This window comes from Micrasema longulum, unplaced genomic scaffold (assembly GCF_059751315.1).
Source record: "Micrasema longulum isolate JH-2025_06_02 unplaced genomic scaffold, ASM5975131v1 h1tg000995l, whole genome shotgun sequence".
NCBI classification, from domain to species: Eukaryota; Metazoa; Arthropoda; class Insecta; order Trichoptera; family Brachycentridae; genus Micrasema; species Micrasema longulum.
In genome coordinates, this window is record NW_028278183.1 from 121914 (window position 1) to 134753 (window position 12840).

General features: G+C 32.0%; 1 protein-coding gene and 2 non-coding genes across 3 annotated transcripts in view; 2 read left to right on the forward strand and 1 right to left on the reverse strand.

Moving 5' to 3' along the window:
* Positions 1-2649, reverse strand: part of LOC148277670 (inactive tyrosine-protein kinase Dnt-like) — a 116590-nt gene extending 113941 nt beyond the window's left edge. Inside the window, exon 1 of the mRNA XM_088232544.1 lies at positions 2038-2649. Within this exon, the coding sequence (XP_088088670.1) occupies positions 2038-2149 (112 nt within the window). The 5' untranslated portion in view covers positions 2150-2649. The remainder of the gene's footprint in view (positions 1-2037) is intronic.
* A 5967-nt stretch (positions 2650-8616) lies between these two features.
* On the forward strand, positions 8617-8735 carry LOC148277671 (5S ribosomal RNA). The gene has a single exon (XR_015823391.1). It is a non-coding gene; the product is annotated as a 5S ribosomal RNA (ribosomal RNA).
* Positions 8736-12405: 3670 nt separating this feature from the next.
* On the forward strand, positions 12406-12524 carry LOC148277672 (5S ribosomal RNA). The gene has a single exon (XR_015823392.1). It is a non-coding gene; the product is annotated as a 5S ribosomal RNA (ribosomal RNA).
* The last annotated feature ends 316 nt before the right edge of the window (positions 12525-12840 follow it).

A 12840-nucleotide genomic window follows, 5' to 3' on the forward strand; every position in this document is an offset into this window, starting at 1 on the left:
AAAGGTACAAAAGTTGCGACAGTTGGCTGGTACAAAAGTGATTTTTGATAAAAAAAATTGTAATATTATTAAAAGTTTATATTAGTTCTTAAGATGTCTATGAACTAACTTAATAAAGCATTAATAAATAATAAAAGTGGTAACAAAAATTAAAATTCCATCTCTTGAAAAATTTACACTTCGTTCCTTACAGTACTTATTTCAAATTTTTTATTCAAAATTTTCAGACTGGTCCGAATTTTAATTTAATAATTACAATAGAATCCCATTAAGAATTGTTAATAAATAACGTGAATCGAATTCTCCATATATTTTTTTAATATTCGATCATCAGTCTTGATAAACTCACAGAGGTTGACATTCAGTACTTGTCTACAAAGATTTGGACAAAACTAGGATATTGTGGGTTAAAAATATATCTTAGAAAAAAACATACCGTTACTTCTTTCAAGAAAAGTCAAAGGTAGGTAAGTCTTCTACCTACGTTTGTTTCTAAGCAAGAAGTAAGACAGTCCGTCACACAAATCGTGAATATTGTCGAACAAAGGTGACTCGCATGAATAGGCCGAGGCTGAAGGGACATTATTTGTAGACAATTAAAGGGTGAATAAATATGTCACACTTCGTACAATGGGATGTGGGAAGAGAATAGCCTTTCAGGGAGGAATATAATAAGGCTGGGCAAGGACTAGGCAGTGTGCGGCGTCAGGACCAGGAATCAGGACCCGGGACAGGTATACACTACCTACACATACAGGAACGATCACCTTAGGGAATGGACGCCAGTTGTGTTACTTTATAATAAATAATCAAGTATATTGCTAACTTATTAGCTGTGAGTTGTCTTTTTCGCACAGTATCGGGGAGGCATTTGGGAGAGAATAACAAAAAACAATACATATTTATCAAAATAGACTGGCAGCGCATGCCATCTTAAATCCACAAAATTTGATCCGCCAGTGATGACGATGTGATAATAATAACAATAAATTACTGATGAGCATTATTTTAACACAGTACTCGAGTGATCACTTCAATGGTGCTGGATTTAGTTTTCACCGAGTAAATTTCCCTTCTGCTATTACTAGCCGCACTCCCAGCTATTTTTGAAAGCTGTCATTTTCAGTTACATCCATATGTATATTTACATAATATATACCTACTGCCGGGTACTTGAAACTCTCGACACTTTCAAAGACTTGATGCCATCAAATCAAAAATTAAGTACAGGGATACAATTATGGAATTTTGATTTTCATTAAACCTACAGATTATTAAAATAAACGGATTTTGTGTCGTTTGTAATGGATATTAGGTAGGTACTAGGTAAATATTATCTAATCGCATTTAAAAAAAAAGATCAATATAATGGCGGGAAAAATATGTTTACAGTACTTTTTAGAAAAAGCAGAAAAAAAATTCTAGTGGCCAAAACTTGCGACTCAACCCCGACCGTGTACCATACACAGACTGGTGCTAACAAAAGATTCATTTCTAATTCTATTCAAATGTCAAATAGAATAGATTACTCTCTCTTTTCTTCTCTCCTGGTACCTGGATATGTATCCAAGGATCCTTATTTATTCATTTTGCAGAAGTATTTTTAATTTATATTTATTTGATAAATTTATTACATAAATAAATACATATTTAATACCGGGGACTCTTTATAAAACTAGTGAATTAGAAAATGAATACGGAGCGTCCTTTGGTTAGAATAGTCTCATAGTTGTGACAATTGCTAAAAATATGCCAATTTACACATTTTATTAAATACGTGCAAGGGTAAAAATGGTTTAAATTGTAAATAAACACGTTTTAGTCATTCCACGTCAATTTTCCGAATTTGTGAACCAAATAACACCTCTATCACTAAAGATTTGCAGAAAAACGTTTAGATCAAGGTGTCCAAATAATTATATGTGTATTGAATGGATAAATAAAAAAATAGGTATCGTAAATCCGGCAGCTCATCGTATTATGTTATCAATGTTTTTATGTAAGCTGTTCCAAGGAAAAGATAATTCATTAACTTACCCAGTAGTCTCTTGACTTCGTACTCGTTTAGGAAAACATTGAGATGTCCGGAGCACCGATCTATAAGTCCAAGTATAAAAATAAACGCAGCAAACACGCCGTGGACACGCATTTTCAAATAAAATTTACGCGAAAATGTCAGCAGTCAACGAGTAACTCATTTAGATTCTAACGTAAAACACACGTGTACAATGTCACTTCGGCACTTGTCAAAATCATGTCTGCGAGAATTGTGAGAGCTGTCACTTTACACATGTTCGCCTACAATGTAAAAATAGCGACATTCCCGATCATCGATATGAGATTAAGTAATGATTGAAACACATTTTGTTCAACTACACAGCCATATCAATTTTAAAGCGAGGGCAACGTCAAAACACTAATAGATACACTGAAGCATATTTTTACATAAAAAGTATACTCGATTAACTTTTCATAGCATCGGTTCATTAACCGAAGTGCAATATTATTGTTCGCTAGCGATTAACTATTAAAAATCTAACTAATACGGCGTAAATATGACGTTAAATACATTTTTTTAGACATAAACAAACCGCCATTTGCAATTCACGCGCGCGACACAACACCCTCCTCGACACTCGCCTCAAAACTGGTTTATTTTGTTGTCGGAAATTCTATGGCGCTGCCATCCTCGTTACGAACGTCTCCGAACACTTCCGAATCGACTTCGGGCTGCATGTGTTGCATCTCGTTACGACGTACGGGCTGTATTTCTCTTTCTATCTCGTTAGTTCCCTATAGGAGGCGCAATATGAAAAGTGTTTTCTCTGTCTAACTCACGTAGACATTATTTGCCTCACAAGAAAAGCCACAATATTTTTTTGAACAGCAGTAACGAGAGGGCGGAGATGGGGAAGTTTATTGCCCTCGTAAAATGGATAAATAATATAATCAAGTATAAAATACATTAAATTTTTTTTTGCATAATAATAGTGTTGTAAACTTGATTTTTCCAAATAAATATTAACACTTTTTCTAAAACCGGAAGAAAATATTATGTATTGTATAGGTTGATTTTTTTAAATGTATTAATTGTTATCACATTTTGTATTATTTTGTTGCCGATAGTTCAGAAAAGAAGTTACTCTAAATTATACACGCATTTAATTCGATGAAAACATGACTCAGCATTTTAGAAACATCTTTAAGAAAAAAATAATGGAGATAATTATTTCCATTACCCCTGCAGAGCATGATGTACTTTTTGTTGTCTTTAGTACCTAAATCGAAAAAAAACCGCGTAGGTGGACAGCAAAAGGATTGATAAAAGTTGTAGTTGATTAGTGTTTTTCCGGGATGTTATGCCGTGTGTCGACGCGACGTTCCTGACTACATAACAGCGTACATAATGTATGTTTCTAAAACCCTTTGAAAATCTCAAGATTATTATTAGGGATACATTGGCGATATTTTAATGCGTCTACATCAGAGCCGTCGATATTTATTTGCCGATACACAATGATAATATTACCCCTATGCCGATACACCTATAATTTTTAAATTTCGCGCTTAAGAGAAAACGCGGTCTTACTTCTTTTCGTACAAACGTACTCACGTTTTTTCTCTCTGGAAGATGGCACTAGAGTAGTGTTTTTGACACGCTATTAACGTGTCTCTGTGGTTTTGCTTTTTTGATACATTTGTTTCTTATGGGAGCTAGGGCTATCCAAAACCCCCAAAAAGCGCCTGGTTTACATGCCGTCTTTGGACGGACGGTATAGTATACAAATATTAACATATTACAAAAGACATTAAGAAAATTTGAACTTAGTTATGCTGAAAGCAGCCATCCATAAAAAAAAGTGAATCGGATATAATGGCACGTTTGTGAAAAGAGTGAATAATCAAATCTACACAACAGTTGGAATGTTTTTGACTTTGACAAATGATAAACAAGAATCTAATTATGTATTTGACCTGTTTTAATGATTTTAAAAGTACCGTAATATATTTTTAGCGCTGAGGGTTTTTTGATCAACACTATTTTTAGAAGGTGATTTTTTTGTGTGAAAGCGGTCTGGCTGTTTTAACTAAAACATAGAATTGACCTTATTGCGCCCGATAACACCAATATATCCTATTTTAAATTGTGGATTGCCTGCTTTCTGCATAACTACGTTAATTTTATTGTGTTTTATTTTATTTTAATTTTATTTTAATTTTATTTTTATTATTATTTTTATTTTATTTTATTTATATGTATATATTTTTTTTTTTGTTTTATTTTTATTTTATATTTTAGGGATATCAAATATGACAAATAAAATATTTGGAGAATACAACCAATGACAGATATCCAAGGAAATACATTAAATACTCGTACAATACATGCTAGTGTGTTTGCGTTAGTGTAAGTGTGTGAGAGAATGGGTGAGTGGGTGTTATAATGGAATAAGGGTTGACATGTGTGTAAATATTATTGCACAAGTGTCAAAAATATAAAAAATATTAAGAATTAGAGATAAAATAAGATTTTATTATAGAAACTAAGTATGAGAAAAAAAAGTTTTTTTTAAAACGCGCATTTTGAATGTTAATTTGTGACAATCAAACGGATCAATGAGAGGAAAGTTTAAATTATATTCACGAGTATAGAATATAATATGAATATAGTAAGATATAACGAAGTCAAGGCATCCACAAAACTGATAACCTGTCATTGGCTGGTTTAAGTGGCCACATTACACACTTTGTAACATTGACTATTCTGCCAATATTTGAACATCTATATTCCTTCGACTCTTATATCGGTTGACGTTTGTGAAGAAGCTTCATCAGAAATGGCTGATCTGATATTGTTAGTAAAACTAGGATGTAACATTCTTAGTAAAATCTCTACCGGATTAAGTCCAGAACTAACTTATCCACAAATATTTAGATAACATATTATGTGTTGGCAGTTGAAACGTTATTATTAATAATTATTAATAATGAAATCATTAACTTTGTGGTCAAATATATTACTAAATGTCATTAAATATTTCGTACCTTTCGAAACCGGTAGACATAGAAATGTCGGTAAGTGGTTATTTACAAATATTTAATAAAATATAATTAAAATGTTGTTCATAAAAAAACGAATTTTATATTTTCATGCTTTAAGAAAATGTCAAATTAGTTTTTCATCATCATCATACATCCGTACGCGCCTGGTGGTGTATAGGGCACTGCATTGGTTTACTAAATGCAGCCCATTTCGATAATCTGTTACAGCAGGAAATGGCGATCAGCCTTCGATCAGATGCTAATCTAGGGGCATTCCATATTGGAGTAAAGAACCACCCTTTTAATCAATATTTCGTGTCGACCTTTCCGGGAATCCGATGGATTGATATTTCTTGCATAATAATTATTATAATTATTATTATACCATTACCACAAGGCCGACTTATATCCACTCGATTTTCTTTTGGAGGATTTTTACCTGATAATATTCGCTCTATGAATTTTAAATAAATACAAAATAATATTATGAATATTTAAAGCATTGACTTTGTGGTCAAACATTTTACTAAATGTTGTATGAAATTGATTGAATATTTATAAATAACCACTTACTTACTTTTCTATGTCTACCGGTTTCCAGACGTACCCGTTTCTACGTCAGGACACCAAACCTTTTTCTCCGAATTCGCAAATCATCTAATCAATTTTAATCAAAACTTTAATAAAAATACAGAAGTCAAATTCTTACAAACAAGTAATAAAGGGTTAAAAGTAAATAATACAGAAATATTTCACATTAGGAAAGCTTTAAAAAATAATGTTCCTTTGATCAATGATCAAAGAATCTTACAATATAGCTCATTATACTATGTACCATTGTAATGGTCATCCTATACCTATCAAACTCACGCCCCTTCCTTTATCCCCTTCCAATTTTAACTATTTCTCTATCTAATCAGTGCATGTAATGGTTGCTTATGAAAATGCTTGGCATTCAGGTTTTATATTCTTGTGCAACAACCGAACAACTATGGTATAGTGAGTTTTTTATGTTGGTTTAATTGGTGTCCTGACGAAAAGACGGGTACGTCTCGAAACCGGTAGGCATAGAAACGTCGGTAAGTGGTTATTTACAAATATTTAAAAACATTTAACAAAATATATATATATTTATTTATTTGGAAAACAACAGTAAATTTATAAACAATTCATGCTATAATATAGCGTATGAGTCCAATTAAAGTTTTTCACGAGTTAAATAAAACTGTTTGTAGATATACTAATGAACAGATGAAAAAATAAAAATATGTACGAGTAAATAATAATATTTAAAGAATAGCATACGAGATAGTTAAATTAAATAATAATATTTTCGTTCCTAAAGCGTTAGGAGGGGTGAAAAGGATAAGAAAAGATAAGGATAATATAGGAAAAAGGAAGGATTCTGTTGAGTAGATTACCCTTAAAATTTAATGTCAAGTCACCTTAGTTTCACCATGCTGCGTCATGTGAATGATACGTGAAAATCATTTGATTTATCTAGATACTATAAATAATAAACTTATTACACATAATGGGAGGGTATCATAATACCAAAAGGTAGTAGGTTCAACAAATTCAATTTTACCTAAACCAACATTTTTATCTTTTGGTTTGATATCATAATGATAATACGAAGAAGAAAAAATAATAGATGTGTAATTTATAGGTTGGAAGACATTTCTGTGTATAAATATACCAATGGAGTATAAAAGTTTCAAATAAATATTGTGTTATTTGAATTAAACCAAGACAATTGAGTTAAGAAATAACTAGCCATGAAATCTGATGTCAGGTGGTGTTTGGTAACGGTAAAAAGTGCAGCATCATTGCTGTCAATTTGTTGAGATTCGTTGCGGTGAAGCGGCTGACAGCAGAGGAGCTGGCCACAACATTACTCAAGTGTTTGTATTGTTTGGAATAGTAAACATTACTGCATTTTGATTAATTTATTATTATTTAAAATTAAACTCCGTTGTTCATAGATACATATTCATTCATGCAGCGATAGTCCAGGACGTCGAGAACCTAATTCCTTGTAAAGTAGAAGAGCGTGGTTAAGGCTCTCAGCAGGGCAAGGAAATCGCTTTTATTTCACTGCGAATGTTAAAAATATAATAAAAACAGATATGTATATTATTTAATTTGTAAATACAATCAAATTTATGGAAAAGGTACCTAGTACCTAGCTATATTTTAAGCACATTATTTAAATTTTAATTTATTGCAACAGAGAGGGAAAACATTTTTAAAAAGGGAATGTGGGAGTCTAGGCATTTACAGGGCTCATGACCTATCATTGGCTGGTTAAGGTGCCCACTTTACACACTGTGTAACATTCACCATTTTGCCTATGTTTGAACATCCACATTTCCTCAACTCTTCCATCTGTTGACTTTTGTGAAGTAAAAGAGCTGAAACCTTTAGCACGTGGGTGAGATTCATCCGGCTGAACCAATTCACCTACTAGGCAACGCCTGAAAACAATTATCCAAATTTTTTAAAATTTTGACAGCTAGTGTTATATCTATGGTACCGAGTTACACTGAAATAAATACATATAATAATAATAATAATAATGTTTGGATAATTTATATAGCGCCATTTTTGTGAAAATCACATCAAGGGCGCTGATAATATATATAAACTAAGGTAATAAATGTTGTCGGCCTCGTGGTGCAGTGCTCAGGGCGTTTGCCTACCATGCAAGATGTCTCGGGTTCGATTCCCCCCACATGGCCGACATGAAATATTTATTTAAAAGGGTGTTTTACACTAGAATATTTCATAACCCCTGGACTAGTACATGAAGCGTAAGACCGATCATCTTACCTTCATGTAACAAGAAATATCAAGATACATTGCGATTGGTGTACTAATGCAGTGCCCTATTCACCATTAGGTGCGAAAAGGGAATGATGATGATGAATAAATATGTACCTATCAGCACCTATATCTCTTTTTTATACAAATGATTATGTATCATTTATTTATTTACTATATATTCGGCCTAAGCCAATTACAAAAGTTACATGAAGAAAAATGAATACAAGAAACTAAACAAAAAGAACATAAAACTATGTAGCAAAGACAAACACTGGCAAAACAATAATGGTATGCTATATATTCATAAAAACGATAGACATAAGACTTCGAGCTAAACCATGCCAATCCAACTTCATCTCACACTGTTTGGTCGCGAAGAGATCTACGAAAAGCCGGAAGATCTATCCCAAAAAATTATAAGTCTAGAACTAGAATCCCAACCGCTCTGTAGCTGCAAGACGTACTGGGATATTTATTAATTGTACAGCGCCCTTGAGGCGATTTTCAGAAAAATGGCGCTATATAAATTATCCAACTATATATATATATAAGTCGTGTGATGATTTAATTAATCTACACATTCTAGACATTAGACAAAGTTTCTATATTTCATTATTTGCCTTATTTGCATTATCTTATTTTTTAAATGTCGTTGGTGTTAACTTAATTTTTTTTTAATTTAATTAATTTTAGTACTAAAAAACGAGATTTTGCATTAATTTATACGTTTATTATCTCACAGCATTCGCCAACGACCATACCATGTTGAACACACCGGTTCTCGTCCGATCACCGAAGTTAAGCAACATTGGGCGCGGTCAGTACTTGGATGGGTGACCGCTTGGGAACACCGCGTGCCGTTGGCCCTTCCCTTTTTTTGATTTTTTTAATATATTTCGAAAGTTTTTTTTTTTTTCATCTTTCTGATCCGCTCTCCTCAGGAGAGAACACTTTCCATTCCTCGACATAGCACATCATTTTTCAGCTATTCCTTTTCCGTCCAAGCTGCTAGACTTTGGAATGAGCTACCTCTTCATAAAAAAATTCACCTTCTCTAGCCACTTTCAAGAAACGCCTAAAACATTATTGAATATCCCTAGAATCCTGAACTCCCTAGGTTTTACTGCTTTTTTTTTCTTAAATATGTATTTTGATCACTTTTTTTCTTTCCTTGGTTCTTCTTTCTCTCTCCTTCTAAACACACTATCTGATCCCACATTCCTCATCATTTAGCATATGAATAACAATGTTATTTTTTTAAGTTTATACATGGAAGACTTATCTCCCAATTGAAAAACAGCGATTATTTTTAATTGATTAGGTTTTTTTAAATTTTATGTATGCACCACACCTATCATTAATCTTCGCAAATTTGACCACATAACCGAGTATCGCACGCAACTACACTGGCTCAGTATCAGGCATAGAAGAAACATTCACATTCTATCACTTCTTCACAATATTTTAAATAATCCCACTTCGCCTGTTTATCTGAGAGAGCTCATCCAACCTCTTTCACAACACGGACTATCTCTTCGTTCTAGTAACGAGAGAACCCTTTTAATACCCTGTCATCGCTCTATTTTTTTGCCTCCTTTTTCACTGTAGTAGCCGCTCGATTGTGGAATAATCTACCCACTAATGTTAGAGACGCCCCTTCTTTATTTACATTTAAGTCAAGATTGAAATGTCACTCTCTAAATATTTAAATTGTTCCTTTATCCTTCTTCTTTCCTTTCCATCCCCTCTCCTCTCTTCATAGTGTAGTGTTATTTTTTTTAATATTTATATTCATTTTTGTTAATCTTTGCTTTTAATTTTTGTATAAAATTGTAAGATTCAATATGTCCATGTATTTATAATTTTCTCAAATTGAACGGTTTGGGTAGGTAGGAAGAAATTGCCTTAAGGCAATATGCCCGCCCTTATATGTATATTTATTGTATATGTATATAAAGTGTCAATAAATAAATCTTTTGGTATATATTAATGTTTTTTTTAGTATAAAATTTTGACCAATTTTTTCTTTTTGACCAATCCTGTTGGCTGGAAGATATTTCTTTTAGCAATAAGTCCGTTAAAGTACTTATTCTTTGAACTTGAAGTTTAAATAATTAAATTTAATTATTTTCCAATAAATTTAATTTTAAAAAATCCTGGCAGTACTTGGGTGGGTGACCGCTTTTGAACACCGCGTGTTGTTGGCCTCTCCTTTTTCTTTGGATTTTTGTCATATATTTGGAAACTAAATTTAATTCTTTTGATAAAAAAAATATTCTAGCAATGATTTAAGGCATTAAATTGTAAATTATAAAAAAATATACGTATTCTATTTTCAAGGAATAACTGAAATACAAAATTAACGTAAAAATAATAAAACTTATCAATAACAAGACAAACAAACAAACAAACAAATTTTTAATTATGAAAAAACAATACATACCATCTCCCGACTCTCCACGACCCTACACAGTTTGTACCATCACGTCATTTTTCCATAGGTGTAGACGAAGATTTCCCTTTTTCCGCTTATACTGTTTTACTATGATTGTTATTAATATCTACTGTTGAGGTAATCATTTGTTTGTGAGTGCCACACTATGGTATTGTTGCCTTGGGTGGGTACTTTTTATGTAGTATAAATATTATTTAGGTAACACGAGGGCCCCAAATCTCTCATTCCTTTTCTCCTCGGTCATGGGTCATAGTAAAGCGGTCGTCACACACTTTTAATTCCTACCGTTTGCTTTACAGAATAAGACTTTTATAAACATTCCACTAACAATATTAGTCCTATAATTAAATAGAAGAAATCCTCCCAGTTTGGCTATTTAATATTGACATTGAAGGAGCCATCCCTTTTTATAATTTGCTCCATTCTCTTCCACACTTTTCCAGGTTCTTAATACCTCACTTTTGCCATACGCCATACAAATGCCCTAATATTATGTTAAGCGGCCTTTTGACCAAATTGGGATTTAAAATGAATTATTTAAAAAGTATTGATAATGATTTTAGTGTGAGAGACATTGTATTTTGCGCACTAATGTTCAATGATAGACATTTCTCTATCCGCACCCAGTAGTGCATGGCATATGAAGAAGTTTAGCTCTACGGGAAATTTAATATAAAAAATGAATTCTTACGCGTGGTAAAAATAAGAGCGTTCAATTGTAAAGCAGTTTCTTGAAAATGTAGAAAAAAAAATATTAAAAAATAAAAACGAACTACTTTGCATGACGTAACTAGTTTTTCAACTAATGATAAAAGAGTTGTGATAGATTTCCGGTTCCAACAGAACACGTCGAGAAGAAGGAGAAGAGAACTTAAGACGTCACACGCGAAGTATTTTCAAAAATACAAAACTTTAAAAAATAAAAGCACTGATAATTTTTTTTAAATAATTTCAATGGCGTGTTTAATAGTTTATTATCAAACAATAAAAAAGCACTGAACCATTATTTATTCTAAAGTTTTTAAATTTCAAATATCTACTGTTTGAAAAAAGTTGTTATTAATGCCATCTATCGAATAAAATGGGTGTTATAATACTAACTTGTAAGGTACCTGACTGGAGAGTAGTGTTATGTCATCCTCTTTTGAGTATATAAGTTACATTAAAATAAAATACTATGAAACATTCTTTGCCTGTTGTTTTTAAGATTTCGTCTTACAGGGTCCCGATTACAATAGGAAGTTAATCTTCAACTTTACCTATAAAGTAAAATTAAGTTTTCAGTATGAAAATCAGAATATGCATACATTTTTTTCTTTTAAACATGTTCAATTATAGGTCACTGATGAAGATACTTTAAACGTTTATGCAAATACATATACTCAATAAAAAATAAAAATAATAAAAACTAATTAGATGTTTTTTATTATTATTATTATAGATTACTCATCGACTTAGCTGTATAAACTCGTATTTATTTATTAAACACTAATACATAAACTAAAATTTTGGTTTATTTCTAAATACTGAGTTTTTTTGTCGTTTTCTTTTGATAAATAAACAAACATACAGTTTACATACATATGCATAACGGTGGGCATCTTCCTACCGACCCAAATTATTGAGTATTTAGTCGTTCTTGAACAGCCTATGTTTATTCTTGCGTAAGTACATATATTATAGTGCAATAATTAAATTTTGTTTATGTTTAAAGCAATATCTTCGTGTTCAAAATTTATGCTTAAAATCATAATAATTGAGGATTTACATATTGATAGTGTTGGGCTTTTTTAATATTATTGACTTTCTAGTTTTTTCATGATAAATCTACCGTTTACTTAAAGAACAATAATTTGCATTACATATGATTTACTCAAACAGTTCAACTTTTACATAGATATCTATTTTTACGCCATTTTTCTTTTGGTCATAAATAAATATTCTTCTTGGAAAATGGGAAACAAGTTGTGGCAGAGCAAGGTTCGAACCTAGAACCTTTTGATTCGGAGTCCACGACACTATCCACGGGACTACAACTTGTTGCAATACGGTATTTAAACAAACATTATTACGCGCTTCTCGCCAACGACCATACCATGTTGAACACACCGGTTCTCGTCCGATCACCGAAGTTAAGCAACATTGGGCGCGGTCAGTACTTGGATGGGTGACCGCTTGGGAACACCGCGTGCCGTTGGCCCTCTATTTTGCACAATTGAATAAAAAAATATCCGAAAAGAAAATAGTTCAATTTCTTATTTTATGGCAATTGATTGATTGGCATCAGAAGCATTACATTATTATATTGAATAACTTGAAACATGGCACAGTCAGTTTTAATTTACATAAAATAATAACAGTCAATTTAAATCTTTAATAAACCTTGCTTTATATGCGTGTTACAATTTTTTTTCTTATAAAGCTTCTTAAAAAATCCTTGTAGATAATATTATTATCACAAAACGCTAGCGACGCATTAAGCGGAAATTCCGTCGACTTTATATTTTACAGGGGGT